The sequence below is a fragment of the Syngnathus leptorhynchus genome, chromosome 6 (assembly GCF_054491065.1).
Source record: "Syngnathus leptorhynchus isolate UIUO chromosome 6, UIUO_Slep, whole genome shotgun sequence".
NCBI lineage: Eukaryota > Metazoa > Chordata > Actinopteri > Syngnathiformes > Syngnathidae > Syngnathus > Syngnathus leptorhynchus.
The window spans coordinates 3,605,597-3,624,933 of NC_141200.1; the positions used below are offsets into that span (position 1 = coordinate 3,605,597).

Genomic DNA, 19,337 nt, shown 5'->3' on the forward strand with positions numbered 1-19,337 from the left:
TAAGTTAAGAAAATATTAACGAAGCAAAACTACTTGTTAAAACACAAAATTACATGAACAGTTTTGTTTAAAATAATTATTAAACCAAAATGTTTCTTAAAACACTAAATGTTTTAATTTAATTAATTCTGACTAATAATTTTTAAATTTTATTAAATTTTATTTTCCTTCAACATGTAACAAATATTTTAAGAAATCCACACAACTACAATAAAATGTGTGTTAAAATAATGTTCATTAGTAAGGTCAAAGGTCAAAACCACGACTCCAATGTCACAATTCAAAAGTTTTGGTTCAAACATTGTATTAAAAATGTCTGTTGAAACATTGCCGCTTTTCCTTCCTAGGCTGCTTAATCGCTCATCGCTCACACGCATATTTGCTGAGCGTGTTTTGGTGGTCTCACGCCATGTCCGCTTCCGACACGAGTGTGGCGCGTGCTAACAAGAGCGAAGCTTCAAAGTCTATTGAGCTAATGGAGTGATTGGAGCCACTAACGACGACGGGGTGGACGGACTGCCGCCGCCCACGCGCTGAGCAAACGAGTTGTCCAAACTCGAATCGATGGCTCCTGTTTCTCCAAAGCAATTACGCAACGCTTTGTCATGCACCGTCATCTCGATAACTTTTCATTAGCCACCGGATGTGTGTGTGCCTTACTTAAAACACGAGTAGCTACATTCAATTGTTCAAACCGTACTAAAATAGTAAAAAAAAAAAAAAAAATATATATATATATATATATATATATATATATATATATATATATATATATATATATATATATATATATATATACCTCCTTTAAAGGTAAAGGAGAACCTTTACCTTTTGATTGGCTCCGGGTTTTACATAAGTACGTCACAGCACGTCAAACATGAAGATCACTTCATGTGATTAGTTAAAATAATTAACAATTAGTTAAAAAACTAATTTTTTAACATTGTTTTGACTATTATCATGAACTTTTTTTTATTGTGTAGTTAATATATATATATATATATATATATATATATATATATATATATATATATATATATATATATATTAACTACACAATAAAAAAAAGTTCATGATAATAGTCAAAACAATGTTAAAAAATTAGTCACGACAAAATGATGTTGCCCAAAGGTTATTTAGAAAATTCACGGAAACTAAAAATATTGCTGATTAAGCACATCTTCAAGATCAACCCAAAGCAGTCAAAGAATTTTTGGGGCAACCATCATGTGGCATGCTAGCTAAAATGTCAATATGCTAAAATGTTAACTTCCACATTGTTAAAATAACAACACACACAGTCATCTCAATTCTTTTTCATGAGTCGGCATCACCGCACTGTCAAGCCAATGAACATGTCAGAGGAGCAGAAAAGGGAAGGGGCTCGTGCGTCATAGAGGAACCCCATTAGACACGATGAGCCTTTTAGTGCTATTGAGCTTAGCGGGCTCACCCGTGTCAGGTGCTAAATCATGCCCTGAATTTGCTTCTCACACTCTGTGAACTTTCTGTCCATACCTTCTGAAGCCACTTCTTTGAAGGTCTTACTTGCGTTCACTCTGGCACATTAATAAAAGATCTTTTAGTCAAAACAATGGGAAGATATCACTTTTATAATCCAATATATAAAAAAAAAAAGTCAGATAATTGTGTTTGGGTCTTGGTCATTTTTCCGGCGTGGGTGTCGTCCTTTCGGTCATTGGCATCGGGAACCACGCGGACCATCCTGACTCCTTCAGACTTCCCCTTCAGTTCCTGTAAATAAATTTTGAAAAACTTTGCCGCTACAGTCAATACCGTAACCTTTGAAAGCAGCAGCCCCCCGCTTGTGCCGATTAACGCACTCGCCCCAGTACACACTCCTGTGGTCCAAGTTTTCAAACTTCTTACTACTTCAAATTATCAATCATATTTTACAGATGATTGATAAATAAAAGTTTTGGGACGGAACCCTATTGATTTTTAACTGAGGGCTCCAATTAGTTTGTCTGCAATAACGTCTTGGAAGTTCTTGGCTCCAATTTCAATTCCCAGCGGAAAAATCTTTGTGATATCGAAGGAATTGGAAGTGCAATTTTTTAATTAGCATTGTTTAACTTAGAGTTGCTGACAGTTTGATAACAGTTCATATTTATTTTCTGATAGCAGATTCGATTATTTTTCTTTTGGCTTTCACGATAGATAGGCGGATTGACGTGGCCACCTACGCGTCACGACGAACGCGAGCTTGTTTGTGTTGGATATCGGCACAGAGCAGACTAACAAATGTGTCTTTGAGTCTCGGCGAGGGGGGGAAAAAAACATTTCGATATTTTAAGCGCCAGAGGCGACCCACGGAGAAACGAGAAGACGTCAATGTGTTTGCGCTGCGGCGTGATGAAGAACCCCGCCGGAGAAGAAGCTACGAGTACAAAAAAAAAAAGCGTCACACGTGTAGCGAGGCCGTTCGTCAATGGGGTCACGGCGCACGTGGTGATTTATGAATGGTTGCCCGTACTTGCGACGAAACCTCCCGGTAGCCCCGAGCCGAGGCGCTCGGGATAAATCACTTCCCAAGGAGAACCAGCACTTAAGTCATTATCCACCTAATGTCTTTCCATCTTCAAATCTAATCAGACGCTTGCCACCAGCGAGGAGGCTCGTAGCTGATTAAATGGCAGTAGGAGCTCCTGCGCTTCGGGTTTTTGTGTAGCGCGATGCTCTCTTGAGCTTTTCAGATTTCAGACAGACTTTGCTGACTTTTTTTTTTTTTTTTTTATATATAAAAGGTCTGCTGGATCGCCGAGCAAGAGAGTCAGGACTGTTCAAATTTATATTAAGACTATCTGACATTCCCGTTTGGGACTTGGCGGATGTCGGGCCTCTCCTGACTGCACTTCCACCAACCAGCCAGCAGGGCGAGTCTATTCCTATGCAGATGAAATGGACGATGGATCCTTCTAAGATTTTATGCGGTTGACTTGGCAAGCACAATGGCGGCCACTTCATTCCTTCTTGTGTAATCATGATGAATAGAGCTTCTAAGGGTCTCCTCTGTGTTCCTGTTCTTCATCCGTTAGCGTCTCGCCATCGATTCGCCGGAAGCGTGTCTCTCCTTTTTAATCATTTATTTTTTTAATGAGTCACAACATCCGACGTCCTTTCCTAAACTGCCACACTGATGGATGCTGAGTTTTAAAAGGACTGAATGTCATTTACTTTACGCAACAGACTGAAGAAGAAGCACGAAGTGAGCACGTCTGCTATGTGCTTTACTTTCTCACACTTTGGGCTTCCTTTTTTTCAGGCTATTGTATATTCTGAGGAGGTTTCCAACAAAACGGAGCATTCGTCAAATCCTCTCAAGACGCGGATCCCGCGTGAAAGCGTCAGTGCGTCAGACTCCCAAGCAGCTCCTCCCCAAAGCATCTTAAGAGAAACTTGGCCACGGTGGCATGAGGAGTCATTTGGCTTTCAATCACGCCTGATCAACTTGGCGTGCATCCCGCAGTATTTATAGAAACTTAACGTTATGGGCTTATGACGGCTGGCCTGCGCCCAACAATATGCTTTCATTCCTCTTCCTCTGCGGCAAAATCTCCCACTCGTCGCTTTTCTTTTTTTCTCTTCAGATCAAAAAGACGATTTTTACGCTTACAGTATGCTTACAATTGTCCGCTTTGCTGCAAATGGAGGAAAAAGATTAAGACCCCGGTAAAAAGCAAATCAATTCCAGTGCACTTCAAACTTAGCGTACACAATCGAAAATGTATCACTAAGGCTTGGACATTTCAAAGCAAATAAATTTGTGAATTTATTTCAGCCAATTACCGAGTAAAAACTTTCACCCAAAAAATCTGTGAGTCACCAAAGCCTTTTCTAATAGAAAAATAGTCCTTTGGCACCATCTTGTGGCTGCTTTGTGCCAGGAACTATGTTGACATGAGGATAGGAGCTTCTTTTGGCTGTCCAATAGACTCTTCAGACGTTTACTAGAATTAATTTGTGGCAGGTTTACTTATGGTCTGTGTAATAATCTTAGTTCCTGTCTTTGTTCCCGTTTTGACATTAATTGCAATGTAACACTCGGATTGTTTACGGTTATTATAAAACTCCCTTGTACAACTAAAGGCCTCTCCTCTAATAACCATAAATTCCAACATAAAGTGAGCTCATCTAGCGCACTTCCTCTTGTGGACTTTAGTTTTGTGACTATTGATCGTCTGACCTTTCTGTCCTCACTCGCTCCGATGCTCTTTCTTCTCGGGCCGTGACGCTAACAAAGTCCATTGCGTAGCGGGCAAGCTAACAAGCTACATTGGTGTTACGTAAACAGATTTTTGCCATAGCTATATGTCAACATGCATCGTGAAACCTTGTTTGACTAAGTGTTGACGATTAAGAAGAATATTTTGATGTTTTTAACTCTTTGCCATTCAAATTGGTCAAATGTATTCCACTTGCATGGCCTCGTTACAGTTTGACTTAGCTTAGCATAGATTAATTTGAAGCAGAAACTGGGTTGATTATTTTTTCACAATTTTTAAGCCTTATTTTATATACTTGGCAATTTTTTTTTTAAGTTTGCTTTGGTTGTTAACACTCCTCTCAGTAGTGCGTCAATTTGCAAGACATATTTATTGCTTGTGCCGTCTTGAAAAAATATACAGTAAATATGCACTTGAAATTGCCCATTTAGATTTGATTTTAGTCATCAAAATTTCCTTGTTTTTTTTTATCTTTGCGGATGCTAGTTTTTCCACTTGTTGCACATCTGGCTCATGTCCAGTATGTTTAAGTGCGTGACGTCAATGCGTGCACTCACGTGACTTTGCAGTTGGCCGCTTATCAGACAAACGCTAAAATTTCGATTTGAAATACAACTGCAGCCACTGAAAAGAAAAGAAAAAAAACTCATCAGCAACCAGGCTGTGACTCAGAGAGGAGTGTCCGGTCCCGCCCACTGCGCTTGTGGTCACTATTAATTAGTGTAATCACGGAGCAGAGCTGTACTACATGCTAGCAACACTTTTATTATTTGCTAGTAAAAGTGCAGCAGCACCACCAACAAATGTAATTGGAGGAATGTGCTGAGTGAAAAGCAGTAAAAAAGCAGATGAATAGCAATAAAACAATGCAGCATCAACTGTTTTCTTTTTTTTCTTTTGTCCGGTCTGTACCGCTTCGTCGTCCACGTTTTTGCGAGTGGTGCATTTTTAAATGAGCTTTGTAATAACTGCTTATTATCTGTTTTTTTTATTATTATTATTTTCACCACACGTTTCCTTTGACAAAAACATTGAAGCAAAAACCAAACACTTGTAGAATTGATCTTCTGGAAGCTCTCTAAGATCCTGTTAGACCAAAATGCTGATGCAGCATTTTTGCAAGAAATGGAAGATTATTTTTTTTTTGCAAAATACATTGAAAACCACTTCATAACAACCAAGACTACATTAAAAACATAGAAGTAGACAAAAGATAGCTAAATGGATCAAGAAGTTCTTTTAAATGATTTGTGCTTGCTGTAAAGTGAGTTAAGTCAAGTCACATGATACTTAAAGCTACATTTGAAAAAAAGATTGAGACCCAAAAAGTCTGGAACAGATGATTTCATGAATGGTCCCACAAACGGGGAGAGCGGGGTGTGCCCCCACCCACCTACTCGTTCTCTTCCGAGCAACGTGTGCCAGCTGAGACGCACGGCGTGGCTGGCAATGCGCACCGTGACTCAGGCGGCTCTCCATTTTAAAAATTAAAAGAAAAGGTGGGGGTCTGCTTTGGCAGATTTAAATGAGGGCCCCCAGGATGAAACATGCTGATCTCAGCACAGCACCTACAATCTCAATCACAAAAGGGGGAAAGGAAGGAGGCTGGCGCACTGATGTAATGGCCTCCCGTAGACGCCATCTTGTTGGCACAGGGGAGGGCTCGTCAGCAAAGAACTTTCTCTCTGCCAAAAACCTCAACTCACACCCTCCCAAAACCATCCTGATTCATACTAGGGAACTGGAGTGACCCCCCCCCCCCCCAACCCCTTAATTTTAGCCTCAGTTCTACTTTAAAATTTGATACCACCTCATCCATATCATAAATAAGATAATAAATGAAATCAATAATTATATGATGATGAGATTTATGCAATTTAGATCTTTAATTTTGATTTGTATTATTTTTTTCAAATACTCATTTAATTGTAAACTGTTGAAAGTAATAATGTAGGTGAAAACAAAATAATATTAAACAAATTATTACTTTTTTGTACTCGTAGGTCTCATCCAGTTTAAAGGTCATCTTTTGGAGGGCTGATTCAAAGTATTGACTGAGAGTGCTGTGACACAGAAATAACTCATGTGAATTATTAAAATGCAGAAAGAAACCATCTTGATTGCACACTGTATTATTTAAAAAAAAAAACTTTACAATTGCTTTTTATAGCATTTCATCACATTGTTCGAGTTTTTGTTTCCAAATTTAAGTGGAGTATAAATATGGCTTATTCACAATGGTAACTTCTGAAAAAAGTTAGAGAAACACTTAATTGAGCAATTAAATGTCGCGTTTAAGACTGAGCAATTTTTGGTTGAGCTCTAGCACCAACAGAAAATATATTATTGTGCAAGATAATTTGAATTCTGTAAAATAATTTCAATCTAGCATCGTGGACAGCCAGGATTGGGTTTTTTTTTTTCATTGTTTAATAGTTTCCCCAAGTGCCGTCTTCTTCTGGTTTAGTGCTGCCGCCTAGCGCTGATTTGACGCGTTACTACTTCAATGGTGTGTGAAAAGATTAAACTTTTTTTTTTAATTCAAAATAGTATAAAAAAATAATTGTATTGTCGAAGGTTCCTTTCATATCATTTTTTAAAAAGCAAAAAATGCTGTCGTCATTTTCGATCGGAGCTCGACTGGTTTTCCCTTTGACGTCACTGTGGTCAGGAAAACCAATCGAGCGAAGAAGCACCCGGCGGAGAAATAGACTGACGAGGCTAAACCGACGCAAATATGGTCAGTGAGAATGAAATGTTGCCTGGCAAAATGACACATACAACGTGTACACATTTTATAAGTCATTGGGGCGCTTTAACTTGTAGATGATCCTAAAATGAGCTTAGAATCGCTTACTTGTCAGTAGGTAACGTTAGCTAGCCAGCTAGCCAACTTTGGGTCCACTGTGAGTAAGCAAAACAGCTTGGCCGGCTACAGCTAACGTTAGCTTCGCTAAAGCCTGCTCCACACGCTCAATGAAAATTGTGTTTTTTGATGAAGACTGCACGAAAACACGTTTGAGTCCGTAGAGACCGTGCTGTAATGGGCTTTGTTTGACAAGATGCTTTGTTTTAGCGGGTAGGGGGGGTGAGAGGTTAGCATTGAGGAGTCCTTTCGGTTTTGATTTTAATAAACTAAACTTGACAACAAAACTTTGAGAAATTGAAACTAATATGCATTTTGTTTTAATCTTGGGCTGGCAATATTTTCTTTTCTCCTAGGGTCGAGTAAAAAGAAAAAAAGTGTAAAAAAAAAAAATGTCACTATATTCTCAAAATTGGGTGGGTCAAAAGCGCAAGGTACTTAAATCGGTATCTTGGTGCATCTCGTGTTACGATGATAAATAATTTAATTTGTAACTTGAAACCATCCGTATAGAAAAGTCTCGTGCTCGAGACTGGAAGCAACAGTTTTGTTTAGTTGAAGGGGACATGGCAATGCAAGACAATTATGTAAGACTGCGGCTTGTATATCATATTTTATGGTCCAGTAGTGTCAACGCGTATTGTTTTGTTGTTGTTTTTTTGCAGTTTCGTAATCAGTATGACAACGACGTGACCGTCTGGAGCCCCCAGGTGAGCGGTCTTTTTGTCTCTTTGTGTTTACGTGTATTAGAAACATAACTTGTCATTCACGATGTTGCTAACATGTTCAGGGTCGCATTCATCAAATTGAGTATGCCATGGAGGCTGTGAAGCAAGGCTCTGCCACCGTAGGACTCAAATCCAAAACCCAGGCAGTTCTTGTAGCGTTAAAGGTACGATGGACTCTTTTGACTTACCCCCTTTGTGACTATCATTTTTCAGTAGGCAACAAGTTATCAACGGCAATCAGTTACACTCAATAGAAGACTAGATCGTTTGTATGTCCCGTGTGTAGAGAGCTCAGTCAGAACTGGCGGCCCACCAGAAGAAGATTCTCCGCGTTGACAACCATATCGGCATCTCCATCGCTGGACTCACTGCAGATGCCAGGCTGCTATGGTAGGTTTCATGTTTCTTTTAAGAAGCACCAACAACGAAATCATTCACGCACACATTAACTCGTTTTCTTGCCTGCAGTAACTTCATGCGTCAAGAGTGTTTGGACTCCAGGTTCGTCTTTGACCGCCCCTTGCCCACGTCGCGGCTCGTCCATCTCGTCGGCAGCAGTATCCTGACGGGCAGAATACACGTTGGGTGTTTTTACGATTCAGTGTTCACCAATTTGTTCTGATCCATGGCTGAAAATTATGATTCAGTGTTCAATTCCCGCACAGCCCAAATGAGTAGGAGGCTGGGGGGGGTTCACTAAGTGGTTTCACAAAAGAGCAGCAGCCTTAACACAAGCTCAGAAACTCAAATCCCAACACAGCGATATGGAAGGAGACCTTACGGCGTTGGATTGCTAATCGCAGGCTATGACGTAAATCCACTGGCATGTTTTGTCCCCAAAGACTTGTGCTTATGTTGAACACAAATGTTTCTTTGCATATATCAGGACATGGGCCCCCACATCTTCCAGACGTGCCCGTCCGCCAACTACTTTGACTGCAAGGCCATGTCCATAGGAGCCCGCTCGCAGTCGGCCCGCACTTACCTGGAAAGATGCATGGACAAGTTTGCAGACTGTGAGCATCGCCTCAGATAACACAGTAGTCCAAGTTAGCTTCTTAGGAGGCCGTGTTGAGCTTCTAAGTGGTCATTACCGCCACGGCCCTTATTCATTGAGGGGCATACTTACCAGACTCACCTGTGATATTTTCTTTTCTTTTATTTTTTTTATCATTAATGGCATGCTATGTGTTGGCATATCAACTGTTAGCATGTGAGTGTTTCAACTTGTATTTAATGTCCAGGTAATCTGAATGAGCTGGTCCAGCATGGCCTGAGAGCCCTCAGAGAGACCCTCCCCTCTGAGCAGGACCTCACTACCAAGGTACGTCACATACTGCCCCCTACTGGTTCTCTATCACATTACCTTTTTATTTGGTTTTAATCTCATGGAATGAAAATATTTTTTTCCTTTTTTTTTTTTTTATGTATCTGTTTGCAGAATGTTTCCATCGGCATTGTGGGTAAGGACAGGGAGTTTATCATCTACGACGATGACAACGTGGCCCCCTTCCTGGAGGGTCTGGAGGAGAGGCCACAGAGAAAGGTCGTGATGTTAATTTCATGCCAGTGCACACATTATTTAATCCACTGCAGATCTGTGAAGTCATTTCATTTTGCTTTGTTTTAACTTTTGAGGTTTTATCTTTTTTCTTGGTGTTTTTGCCCGGTCGGAAATTGTTTAGCGTTAGCGCGTGATATTCTAGCCTTTCAGCCTTTAGTAACATAAGGAAAGCCTTAGTTGTTTGATAAATGTTTTTGATGTGTCAGGTGGCTGCGCCCGCAGATGACGACGCCGACGCCAGTGCCGTTGCCGCGCCCGAGGAGCCCATGGAACACTGAGGCCAACGCTGAGCCAATTCCTGTTTGTGAGGCATAATGTTAGCGATGTGCCACCTGCCTAAAAACGTCGACCCCTACATATTCTGCCAGGATAGGTCAGTGAGTGCTTTTGTACGGGTAGGATGAACCCTGTATTCCAAAAATAAACGCCCCTTTTTTGAAGTCACTTGTTCCCTGCACATTTGTCACGTACTACAGAAACATTTAGCATTAGCTCCTTGGTTGTAGTAACCCGGTTCCCACTAATAAAGCTAAATTCAAAATGTGGCGTTTAAATAGGGAATATTTATTGAAAGCTTGCACGCATTTTGAAAAAAGGTTGAATACTTGGTGCAGTTTTTTGAAGCGCTCCCCTTACAAGTGAAAGGATTTCAAAGTGGCCCAAGGATCCTTGGATTTTTTCTGGACGCACTCCTCGGAGAAAAAAATTGGACACCCCTTTGCATTTGCTATCAAGCAAAGTCCAAGGTTGTGAAATCCATGCAGAATTTGGGGCACATGCCTGTTAAGTTTCTACTCGAGCAAAATATTGTCCAAGTGAGAAGTCACTGAGACTCCTTGCTTCTTTTTTTGTTCCGCCGTCTGACGGGACCGCCGCCGGGCAACGCGTTCGATTCTAGGCGGTCCATTTTCTCTTGCTCCATGACTGATGTCATCTTCAAGGTGAGTTCGAGCTCCTTCAGCACACCTGCCAGCTCTTCCTCGGGCACGCCCAGCTGGATCTCCTCCTCTTCATACTCACGTTCCCTCTGCTGTTCCTCACTCAGGTACACCTCCATCTCCGGGTCCTCCTCACTTCCCGAACCGGCACCCGGTTCGTTATCGGCTTGGCGTGTGCCCGGAAACCTCGCGGGATGGTCGCTGCTGTCATCTTCCCCTGCTTGTGTCTTTGCTCCACAAGGAGAATGCTGACAGCAGCAGCGAGGATGTTCCCGCAAGTCATGAGCATCCCTGTCTTCAGCTGAGGTGCAACACAACATATGGTAAGATTCATCATATAGTATGTCTCGCATTACAACAATACATCTGTTCCTAATATTTGGATCTGCTTGAGTGGTCTTGGACAGACACAAAATCTTATTATGTAGTCCATCGCTGAAGTCTTATACCTTCTTCCCAGAGTCCCTGGTGGTTGTTGTTGGGTATTGCCACTCCCTCCACTAGGTGCCCCTCCTGCATCACGCGAGTGATTTCTGTCAGTTGCTGCAGGAGACTCTCCTGGTCCACATTCACTCCCATACTGGCACTACAACATACATAGACACATTTTGACTGTCTATCTTTGGCATGTCAGCACTGGCTTTCTATTCACAAGCACCTGTCAGAGCTTTGGTGCACGTTGGAAACTATATTTTCCATCACCATCTCCGTCTCCCTCAGCTTTTCCTGCAGTTGAACCAGCTCAAAGTCGGCTAAAAGGTGAAATGACACGTTTGAGCTGTTAAAATAATGTGATTGATAATGTAGATGCTAGTTAGTAGATATCGTGACTCACTGATCTTCCTTTTGGTGTTCTCTGAGCGCACTGAGGAGAATCTGCCCAATGGAGGTTGACTGCTCCCCTTGGATGTGATCTGAGCAGACATGCAAACACATATTAGCGCCTCAATAAGTGTATGTTTTTTTTTCTTTAAAAAGAATTCATGCGCTGTAAAAGAAGAGACCTTGAAGAGGATGTAGAGGATGTAGAGTAAAATCCCAAATCCATAGACAGGAATGATTTGTCCCGCTAGGTTGGATTTGGCCGCTGTTCCCAGCCCGCCTCCTGCTCCTGCACCTTTGACCCGGGTGGTGCCGCTTTCTGCCTTGTGGGCCCTGGAGGAGGAGCCTGAACCCGTTGCCACCCTTTGGCCTCGTCCATCTGGGACCATGTGACGGTGCGCCATAGGCGGGAAGTGACCTCCTACACATGTAAGACCATTTGTTTATTATACAGTCAAATTAACTTCAAAAATATAATTCTGGGATGTTTATTATATAAGTGACTGCAAAATCATTGTTTTCCTTAATTTTCTATGAAATGCTAAAAAAATAAGTCCCAAATTCAAAATACTGTAGACACATTGTTATTGAGACTTTTTCTTTTAAACAGCCATTAATATGTTACAACAAAAGACAAGGACCGGTAACATCCTTACAGCCAAAAAAAATGAAATTACAAGAGCCCCACAAAAACACAAAGATTTAATTAACAAATAAGTCGTAGGTCAATAAAGCACTTAGGTGTGCTCCCGAAGCTTTTAGCGCCCCCCTCCTCCTCAGGGAGGAGAGTGTAACTACAAGGAGATTGAACCATCGCTATTTTTAACCTGCGTTAAAATAATAATAATAATAAATTGACAGCTATTTGAACACATTGAGGCGTAACACGTCGACATTTTAGCCGGGATAAAAAGTCCCATAATTGGCTAGATAAGCGACGCACCTTCGCCACCGCTAGCATCCTTCTTCCCGCGAGACAACAGCATCCTGGGAAGCAGCAGGGCCACGCAAAGCACGAGGCACGTAGCAAGTGTCACTTTCTGGAAGGTTGACATCGCCATGACAACACCCGTCGAGCACAACCATTAAGTAGAAAGTGAAGAGAGAGTGTGGCGGCTCTTTCCCTTTCTTGTTGTGGTCGATGGTCGGTCGGTCGATCGATTGGATTTCCTATTGCAACCGGAAGTGAGCTATTTGTTGCAATGCCTAGATTTTGCCGCTAGATGGCGCCAAAGTGCTGCCTCAGAAGTCTAAGGTCAATTCAGCTCAGCTTCCAAAGCCCAACAGTATCCGTCTGCAGAAAGCCCTCACTGGATATTAAAAGTAATTGTAATAGAACAGTGGTAATAATATAATCATTTTATTTTTTCGGGGGAGAAAAGGTGAAATGAAAAAATAACGAAATAAAAAGATGGTAGATTCAAAATACTATCGAAGTTATCTTTTTAAATTTTTATGGCTCTAGTATTATGGCTTCATTTTGCGTTATTATTTTGAATAGCAAATTAAATAAGTTTGAATGCAATATCATTCATTTATTTTATTTAAAATTTTTAAAAATTCAGTTGTCAACTTTGTCTATAGTGTTTTGTATTTAATGATGTTACATTTCAAGAATTATTATTCTTTTATTTTGCTTTAAGGAAATGTTCAGTTGTTCATTTAGTACATAAGTCTTTAATACATCGTTCTTATTATTTGACTATGTTGATGGCATTCATTGAGTTGAGATAAAAAACAACAACAAATAAACACAGTTGAAAGCATCTTTGGTGGCAATGAGGAAAACGCTGAATGTCCTCAGTGTTTGTTTTGTTGCTCCTTGTGTGTGAGTTCAACATTAAATAAAGTTTTATTTTAAAAAGAACACATAAAGAGGAGGACTTGATAACTTGTCCACACAGGGCTCTTGTAGCTCGAGAGCCATTCTTTAAGTGCTTGCTCCTTTAGTTTCTTTTTCAGTTTGCGTCCATGTGTTGACATCATCGCCGCTTTGGACATGTTTCACTCCCAAAAAGTTCCAAAACGAGCTGGAGAATGTCCAAAATGCTTTTCATTCATCCTCTTCACCTGAAATAAGCAACAGAAATGTAACCAGTTCAGAGCATGAGGAAATAGAACATTTTAGTTACCTGTCACTGCGACAATCTCTCTGCCTCTCCATTAAGATGCGTGCCCTCGTAGTCCAGTTGGCACAGGATCATGTTATTCTTCAGGAAGAAGCGGTCACCCACACAAAACCTGCATATGAGCATTTATTGATGAATTCAAGTTTATTGCAAACAGCTTCTGTTAAACTCCAGAAGCACATATTACACAACACAGTCAGTGTTGACAACTTTTGAAACCTCTCTATTGACTTTTAGTGATAGCAATTTTAATTTGCTGAAAAATAAAGATGAATTGTACATGATTAAAATGTAGTAAACTAACTTAACAACCTTTTCCCCTCAGCAAAATACAGAATGATACTATCCCCGAGCACCACTCCACAAATCTATGCTAGCATAGCAATGCTAATCAGTGGATTAATCAGATGTGACATACAAGATCCAGATCCCAATTCGAATTCCCATAACTATCCTTTGCCACGCTAATGGCTACGCTAACCAGCATGCTAATGTTTACCTCTGGCGGCAGAGCTGGCAGGCGAAGCAATCCAAGTGGTAAACATTGTCGCGTGCCCTCATCACCATTTCGAAGGCGGGGATCAGCTTAGTGCAGGCGGCGCATTTCCCCGTCACGCCAAAGAGCCTGAAAAGGAAAAACACCTTTAAGTTAGTCACATATTCAGTACCTGGCCATCTCATACTATTCTTCCTCATCAAGAAAAGAAAATCCCTTTTTAATGTGGACCTATTAAACTCTAAACCATAACTTGTTTATCTAACAAACTTTGAATTGCCATGGAGGACAGAAGTAGGTCATCATTATCAAATACTACAGTTTCAAATTCTATTGCGGTGACTCATTAGTGGCGTCACCGCTGCTGCTTTTACACATGAAGATAAACACATATGAACCCCACATGTGATGATAATCCTCCATTTTGATGAGTCCCAGCAAGCGGCAGAAGGTCAACAAGCGAACGAACGAGTGAGCGTCCCAAAAAAAAAAAAAAGAGCGGCGTCGACTGCCGTGTTCTCATCTAACGAGCATAAGGCACCTGGCGGGCTCTGTTCCCTCTGCCCCCTTTTTAACGAGGCTACGCGGCTCAATGCTAATTCTCCGCTAATGGCCCAATTAAAAGAAATCACATGGTTCTAATCCCGCTCTTCAAAGGGCTCCGGGCCGGGCCCATGACGAGAAAAGCAGGAGGCGACGGAGCCAATTTAACCGTCAAAAGGGGCTTTTTGCTGGGCTAAGTGCGGCGTGCGGCTAATGAGCGACTTAGCGGCCAGCAAATCCAGATGGAGTGCGCGCCAGGCCCGACAGCACATGAGCTCGGCGAATCAGGAGGTGTGCAGCTGACCGCTGAGCTCGTTATTTCCCCAAAGAAGTCTCAGCGGAGTCATCCGGGAAACAACCACCGTATCATAATAGATAGCGCTACACTTGCTATAATGATTAGCGATGGTTTTATAACTCTCAAAGGAAGGTGTTGGTGGTCTTGGGACGTGCTGGGGATTTAAGAACTATTTTGTAGGTTCTGAAACAACAAGAACATTGATTATGTTGTTTCTCGCTTAGGGGGCAGAACAGTCTGCTGATATTTGGTCCATCTTCGTCATAAAGTATTCGAATCTGGACGCTAGCGTCGGGCTTGCTTGTTGTTAGTTGCTTGTCTGTGCCTGGACATGGTACCTAAGGTAGTCCCGGCGACAGAGGATGAGGTTGGCTCGAGTGTAGAGGGTGGAGCCCACCCGGCCCAGGCGGCAGTCGCAGCAGGCGCACTTGAGACAGTCTTCGTGCCAATAGCAGTCCAGCGCCTGGAGCATGAAGCGGTCCCTGATTCTCCCGTTGCAGCCGGCACAGCCTCGAGCCTTTTCTCTGGACTGGAGGGACACCAGGGACACGCCTAGGCAACAGGAGAGACGAGAGACTTGGGTTCAGTGCGGGGAAAGTTTTAGTTTGAGGTGCAGCTAGACACGTTGCTCTTCATTGATTGGTTGATACAGAATGTCTCTCGTCCACTTTGTACCTTAATGGCTGCTGAGCAGCCAGGTCAGGATTTCTCAAGTTTCAATACATTTTATTAGTGCTTCGGTGATTAGCATCCCAAAAAAAAGGCGAACTGACTCCTCCTTGTCAGATTTGCAGAAGTCTTGCAAGACATTCTGCCTTTTGACATGTCTTGAATTTTCGTGGAAATAAATTTCCACGCGGCAACGCAATAATAATAAATGACAAATTCTGTCAGATTTAATTTCATTCCTGATTTAAAATAAATCTAAAGTTCTCCGTTTTTTAATGGCCCAGTTTTATTGGCGTTATTATTTCTGGTGTCATTATTGTAGAAGACAGACTTTTATCTTCCAGACATGACAGTTGAAATATTACAGACATAACTCTCGCAAAGATGTCTAAGGTATTCATTTATTCATTTATCAATCGAGTCAACTTCCCTGCAACTAATACAGCGGTGACCGCACTCGACTTTCACAAAATGAGCACAAAGAGATAATCACTCACTGTCCTCCTTGTCCAGCAACATCCTTCTCTCCAAACACCGCACCGTCTCCACTCTTGTTGTCCCGGGAAGCAATCGATCCTCAAAAAATCAAAAGTTTGTCAAGCGTGAAAGTAGCTTGAGTCTGAGGCAAAGCGGCACACGTCCACCGCCGTTTTTTTTTTTTTTTTTTTTGCGGGACAGACCACCAGTTCCCCCTTCCAGCTCCCCTCCAGCCTCCTCCTCCAAATGTTGCGTCTTATCTGAGCTGATGTCAGTGCTCAAGCATTCCTACTTCATGTGCGGAGGTTGCCGCTTTGTGCAATGCATCCATCCTCCACCCCCTCTAGAACTTCACTTCTCTCTCTCTCCCCTTCTCTCGCTCTCTCACTCTAATTATATGAAGTCATTATGCTCAGCTCTGATAGTAACCCCTGCCACCCCCTCCCTGAATCAATTATTCAATACGCAGTCACACACCAGGACTGCCGCGGCCTGAGGTGCTTTAGAATGAGCTTATTCAACTCCAAGGACAGCAATTATCTCCGGGGCGCTCTGGCATCAACGTCGCACTCCAAAGATGGTCAACTATTGGGCTACTAGAGGCAAATATTTTACATTACGCAAAAAAAAAAGTCACTGGTGGAGTCGGAACTGTATGGCGGGTACCACCCCGGGGGTGCGAAATTAATGGGTTAATAGCCGTCACAAATTTGGGGTTTTCGTGAATACCGTACAGCCCTTTTTGCAACACAGTGCCATCTGGTGGACGTGGTGTGACACTGCAAGCCTTCACATCAGATCGACATGACCTTATTAAATAAAGCAAGTTAGATTCCCTAACAGCCTTGGGACTCGCAGACGTACTTTGGATCGTTTTATTCATGAGTCAAGACTCTAAATAGGACAAAGTGGGCTGAGGTCATTACTTATCATTACCATTGAGCACATTATTAGCCCCTGCAGATGGATTATTGGAACATGACAATGATTTTCACGTCAGACGAATGCCACGCAGCCTCTCGGCCGAGCTCATTAGACGCCGCGGCGTAAACAACATGGCCCCCGGATCAGGTCGCACTAATTAACCAGCACCATCGACCCACTGTACTCTCATTATGCGGCCTCTCATCTGATCGCATGTAGGCCGTCAAGGCGCTCAAGCATCGGCGCGCTAATTAATCAGCTGATGAGGTGCAAGCCGAGCTCCGGTTTTTTCCCCCTCACATCATCGTTTGCGGCCCACACGGGAGCTAATTAACTCCATTATTAATGCGCCTAATTAAATAGTTTCTCCTGGTAATCACCATGGCCATGACAAATGGTTGGCGCGTCATTGTTTTGAACGTAAGCCTGAACGCTGAGTTGGCAAAAGCACTTAGGCGCTGTACTTGAGAAAAAGATTTTATATTGTTTTACATTATTGTATTTGTGTGGACTGTTATATATGTGTAGATGTTTTTTTTTTTTTTTTTAAAAAAGAATAGTCAAGTAAAATATAGACACTACCTGGAATCGACCTCAGTACCATAACATGGCTTAACGTGGCGGCCTTTTCGGAGACGCAGGGGCGCCATTAGGCTAATTGCGCTAAGAGCTGTCTGTGGCTGACATTAAAGGTGATCCGAGGTTAGCGCGCTAATTAGCAGCCAGTGGAAATAGAAAAAAGCTTTTTGGCCATCTGCTCGTGTCCCCTGTGTGGGGGGAAAACAAAGGGCAGAGACAAATATAGACGATGTTTGGTGAGCTCACCTCAAAGCAGCTGCCCGTCGTGCGTGTGCGTGCGAATACTACACCGATGTTTTTGTCACACTATCAATCCATGTCATTCTCCGATTTCTGGAACATATTCCTTCCACAGAAAGTGAAAAGAAATGCTCTGACATGCCGAATCATCAAATATGGCTGCCATGCTTGGCCCACAAAAACAAAAAATTCCTACAATGTATTATCACCCATTTTTCCAGTATCCTGTACTTGTTTAGAATTTTGAAACAATGTAAAAACAACTCTCAGCAAGTGATTCTAAAAGAGCAGCTTCAAATAAAGAAAATAGCCACTTTTTTTGTGGGTCTACTCATGATATAGTACTTGCCTCCAAAATTTCATGGTGCAAAGTGAAACTGGCTGAATTTTCCCAAAATTCTGCCATGTGCAATTGAAGAAATGATGAGTCATCAAAGTTTACTGACCCGCAAACTCAAATGTTTTTATGCTTGAAATTTTGTGACAAGCCAACAAAATCTCAGATGGCAGATTTTTTTGTTTGTCTTTTCTGTCACGGTTTCTTGAGACCGACCTTTCATGACAATTGTCTACCTGGCATCAGGATCTAAATTTTCCCCAAAAGCCAATATTTTGGACTGGACAGAGAAAAGACGCGGCAACAACCTTGATCTAGCCGCATCCATTTCGATGGAGATTACCGTCTTTTGGAAGTTATCCAATTTGCCGTCGGAGGCTGCAGAGTTGTGAGATTGGCGCGGCGGAGGATGTGCTCACCAGCTGTGAGATTAAGGGGAACTGATCGATGGCCCTCCTGATTGGTTGGCGCTACGTCCCGCCAACCATCCAATCCCCCCGTGGTCGGCGGGTTTGTCCTCAGCGAAGCCAAAAGCAATTCTTCCTCCTCACGGGGGCCAAATAAGAGCACTGACCTGAAGCTTCAAGGCCACGCTTGGAGGCGCCGTCTCCATCTTGTCTGGAGGAAAAACATCACGCTGAAGGGGAAGAAACATGAAGGGACTTAAATTAGAAACACCAGCATAGTATTATGGCCAAAATAGGGGGAAAAGAGGTGATAGCTTTGCATTAAATGTGTGTGTGTTGTGTCTTTAATCACATCTTGGTTTGTGCAGCAGGCCGTCTCTGAAATTACATGTCAATCAAACGGCATGTGGGCGGATCTTTGATGGGGGTTTTTTTTTTCCCCCAGAGAGTTTATAAAGGATTTATTTTCGAGGTAGAAAAGAAATGGATTTATAAATGTATGACATGTTTTAACACATGTTGTTTTGACAAATAGTATCATTTTTTTAAAATGATCTTCTAACATTTATTTCATTGATTTATTATTAATCTAATTGTAAAAGATTTATAAATGACAAAGTGTTTTGAATGTTGTTTTGATCTAAATAAATACATTGAATTCAGATTGATTTCATAATTTGTACCTGTCTTTACTTTTTATTCCAGAATGACGTTGGGATGAGTGAATTTTGTCATTTACCCACAAGTCTTTGCGACAGTTTCCGGAGCGTCAAGGACTAAGAGTTCACTGATACCGATGTGCTGTCCGACACTTTTCAAGCAACAATTCTGCTTTGTGGTGTAAACAAAGCGTCAAATCAACTTTTAAGATCACATTCATGACTGTGACGTCACCTACCCGTGAGTGCCACCACAAAATCCATTTCACTCAAGACAGACCCTTTGTCTCTTTCTAGTCGTTTTATTATTCTCTTTATTCAGCAGCTTTAAGTTTGAATCAAGTCGTGGAGCCAAAAAGCAACTTCATAGTCTTTGCCGCCCTCTTGTGGCCAGACGGGAATCTTACAACTTGT

General features: G+C 42.0%; 3 protein-coding genes and 1 long non-coding RNA gene across 6 annotated transcripts in view; 2 read left to right on the forward strand and 2 right to left on the reverse strand.

Moving 5' to 3' along the window:
- The window catches only part of LOC147055348 (uncharacterized), a 29,635-nt gene extending 24,539 nt beyond the window's left edge, over positions 1-5,096 (forward strand). Inside the window, exon 4 of one of the 2 annotated variants that reach the window (XR_015066392.1) lies at positions 3,287-5,096. This is a non-coding gene — a long non-coding RNA (uncharacterized LOC147055348). Of the gene's footprint in view, positions 1-347; positions 693-3,286 lie in introns of those variants that run through there. The other variant, XR_015066391.1, reaches the window with a different exon arrangement.
- A 1,786-nt stretch (positions 5,097-6,882) lies between these two features.
- On the forward strand, positions 6,883-9,849 carry psma1 (proteasome 20S subunit alpha 1). 2 transcript variants are annotated; one of them, XM_085914421.1, is made up of 10 exons: positions 6,883-6,987; positions 7,779-7,823; positions 7,904-8,005; positions 8,128-8,231; positions 8,310-8,398; positions 8,582-8,652; positions 8,728-8,857; positions 9,086-9,165; positions 9,283-9,387; positions 9,612-9,849. In XM_085914421.1, the coding sequence occupies exons 1-10, from the start codon at positions 6,985-6,987 to the stop codon at positions 9,681-9,683; spliced, it is 801 nt and encodes a 266-aa protein (XP_085770547.1). In that variant the 5' UTR covers positions 6,883-6,984; the 3' UTR covers positions 9,684-9,849. The 2 variants fall into 2 exon arrangements, with proteins under 2 accessions (XP_085770547.1, XP_085770546.1); XM_085914420.1 differs by having other exon boundaries at positions 9,628-9,849.
- Positions 9,850-10,020: 171 nt separating this feature from the next.
- On the reverse strand, positions 10,021-12,346 carry ric3b (RIC3 acetylcholine receptor chaperone b). The gene is made up of 6 exons (XM_085914422.1): positions 12,109-12,346; positions 11,348-11,586; positions 11,179-11,257; positions 11,002-11,095; positions 10,793-10,929; positions 10,021-10,644 (listed from the first exon to the last, which is right to left on the reverse strand). Exons 1-6 carry the CDS (start codon positions 12,224-12,226, stop codon positions 10,229-10,231), a joined length of 1,083 nt encoding a protein of 360 aa, XP_085770548.1. The 5' UTR covers positions 12,227-12,346; the 3' UTR covers positions 10,021-10,228.
- Positions 12,347-12,639: 293 nt separating this feature from the next.
- On the reverse strand, positions 12,640-16,054 carry LOC147055352 (rhombotin-1-like). The gene is made up of 5 exons (XM_085914423.1): positions 15,798-16,054; positions 14,970-15,183; positions 13,794-13,919; positions 13,298-13,406; positions 12,640-13,235 (listed from the first exon to the last, which is right to left on the reverse strand). The coding sequence occupies exons 1-4, from the start codon at positions 15,817-15,819 to the stop codon at positions 13,301-13,303; spliced, it is 468 nt and encodes a 155-aa protein (XP_085770549.1). The 5' UTR covers positions 15,820-16,054; the 3' UTR covers positions 12,640-13,235; positions 13,298-13,300.
- Positions 16,055-19,337: the final 3,283 nt, after the last annotated feature.

Excerpts from the sequence above, each read along its gene's own strand:
- psma1 (XM_085914420.1), top strand. Across the intron at positions 8,232-8,309 it reads GCAGATGCCAGGCTGCTATG|TAACTTCATGCGTCAAGAGT; the intron begins GTAGGTTTCATG and ends TCTTGCCTGCAG. Across the intron at positions 9,166-9,282 it reads AGCAGGACCTCACTACCAAG|AATGTTTCCATCGGCATTGT; the intron begins GTACGTCACATA and ends ATCTGTTTGCAG.
- LOC147055352 (XM_085914423.1), bottom strand. The coding sequence starts at position 15,819 with ATGTTGCTGGACAAGGAGGACA. Across the intron at positions 15,184-15,797 it reads GTTGCTGGACAAGGAGGACA|GCGTGTCCCTGGTGTCCCTC; the intron begins GTGAGTGATTAT and ends CCTGTTGCCTAG. Across the intron at positions 13,407-13,793 it reads TGCCAGCTCTGCCGCCAGAG|GTTTTGTGTGGGTGACCGCT; the intron begins GTAAACATTAGC and ends GCTCATATGCAG.
- ric3b (XM_085914422.1), bottom strand. The coding sequence starts at position 12,226 with ATGGCGATGTCAACCTTCCAGAAAGTGACACTTGCTACGTGCCTCGTG. Across the intron at positions 11,587-12,108 it reads GGATGCTAGCGGTGGCGAAG|GAGGTCACTTCCCGCCTATG; the intron begins GTGCGTCGCTTA and ends TTACATGTGTAG. Across the intron at positions 10,645-10,792 it reads CCAGGGACTCTGGGAAGAAG|CTGAAGACAGGGATGCTCAT; the intron begins GTATAAGACTTC and ends GTTGCACCTCAG.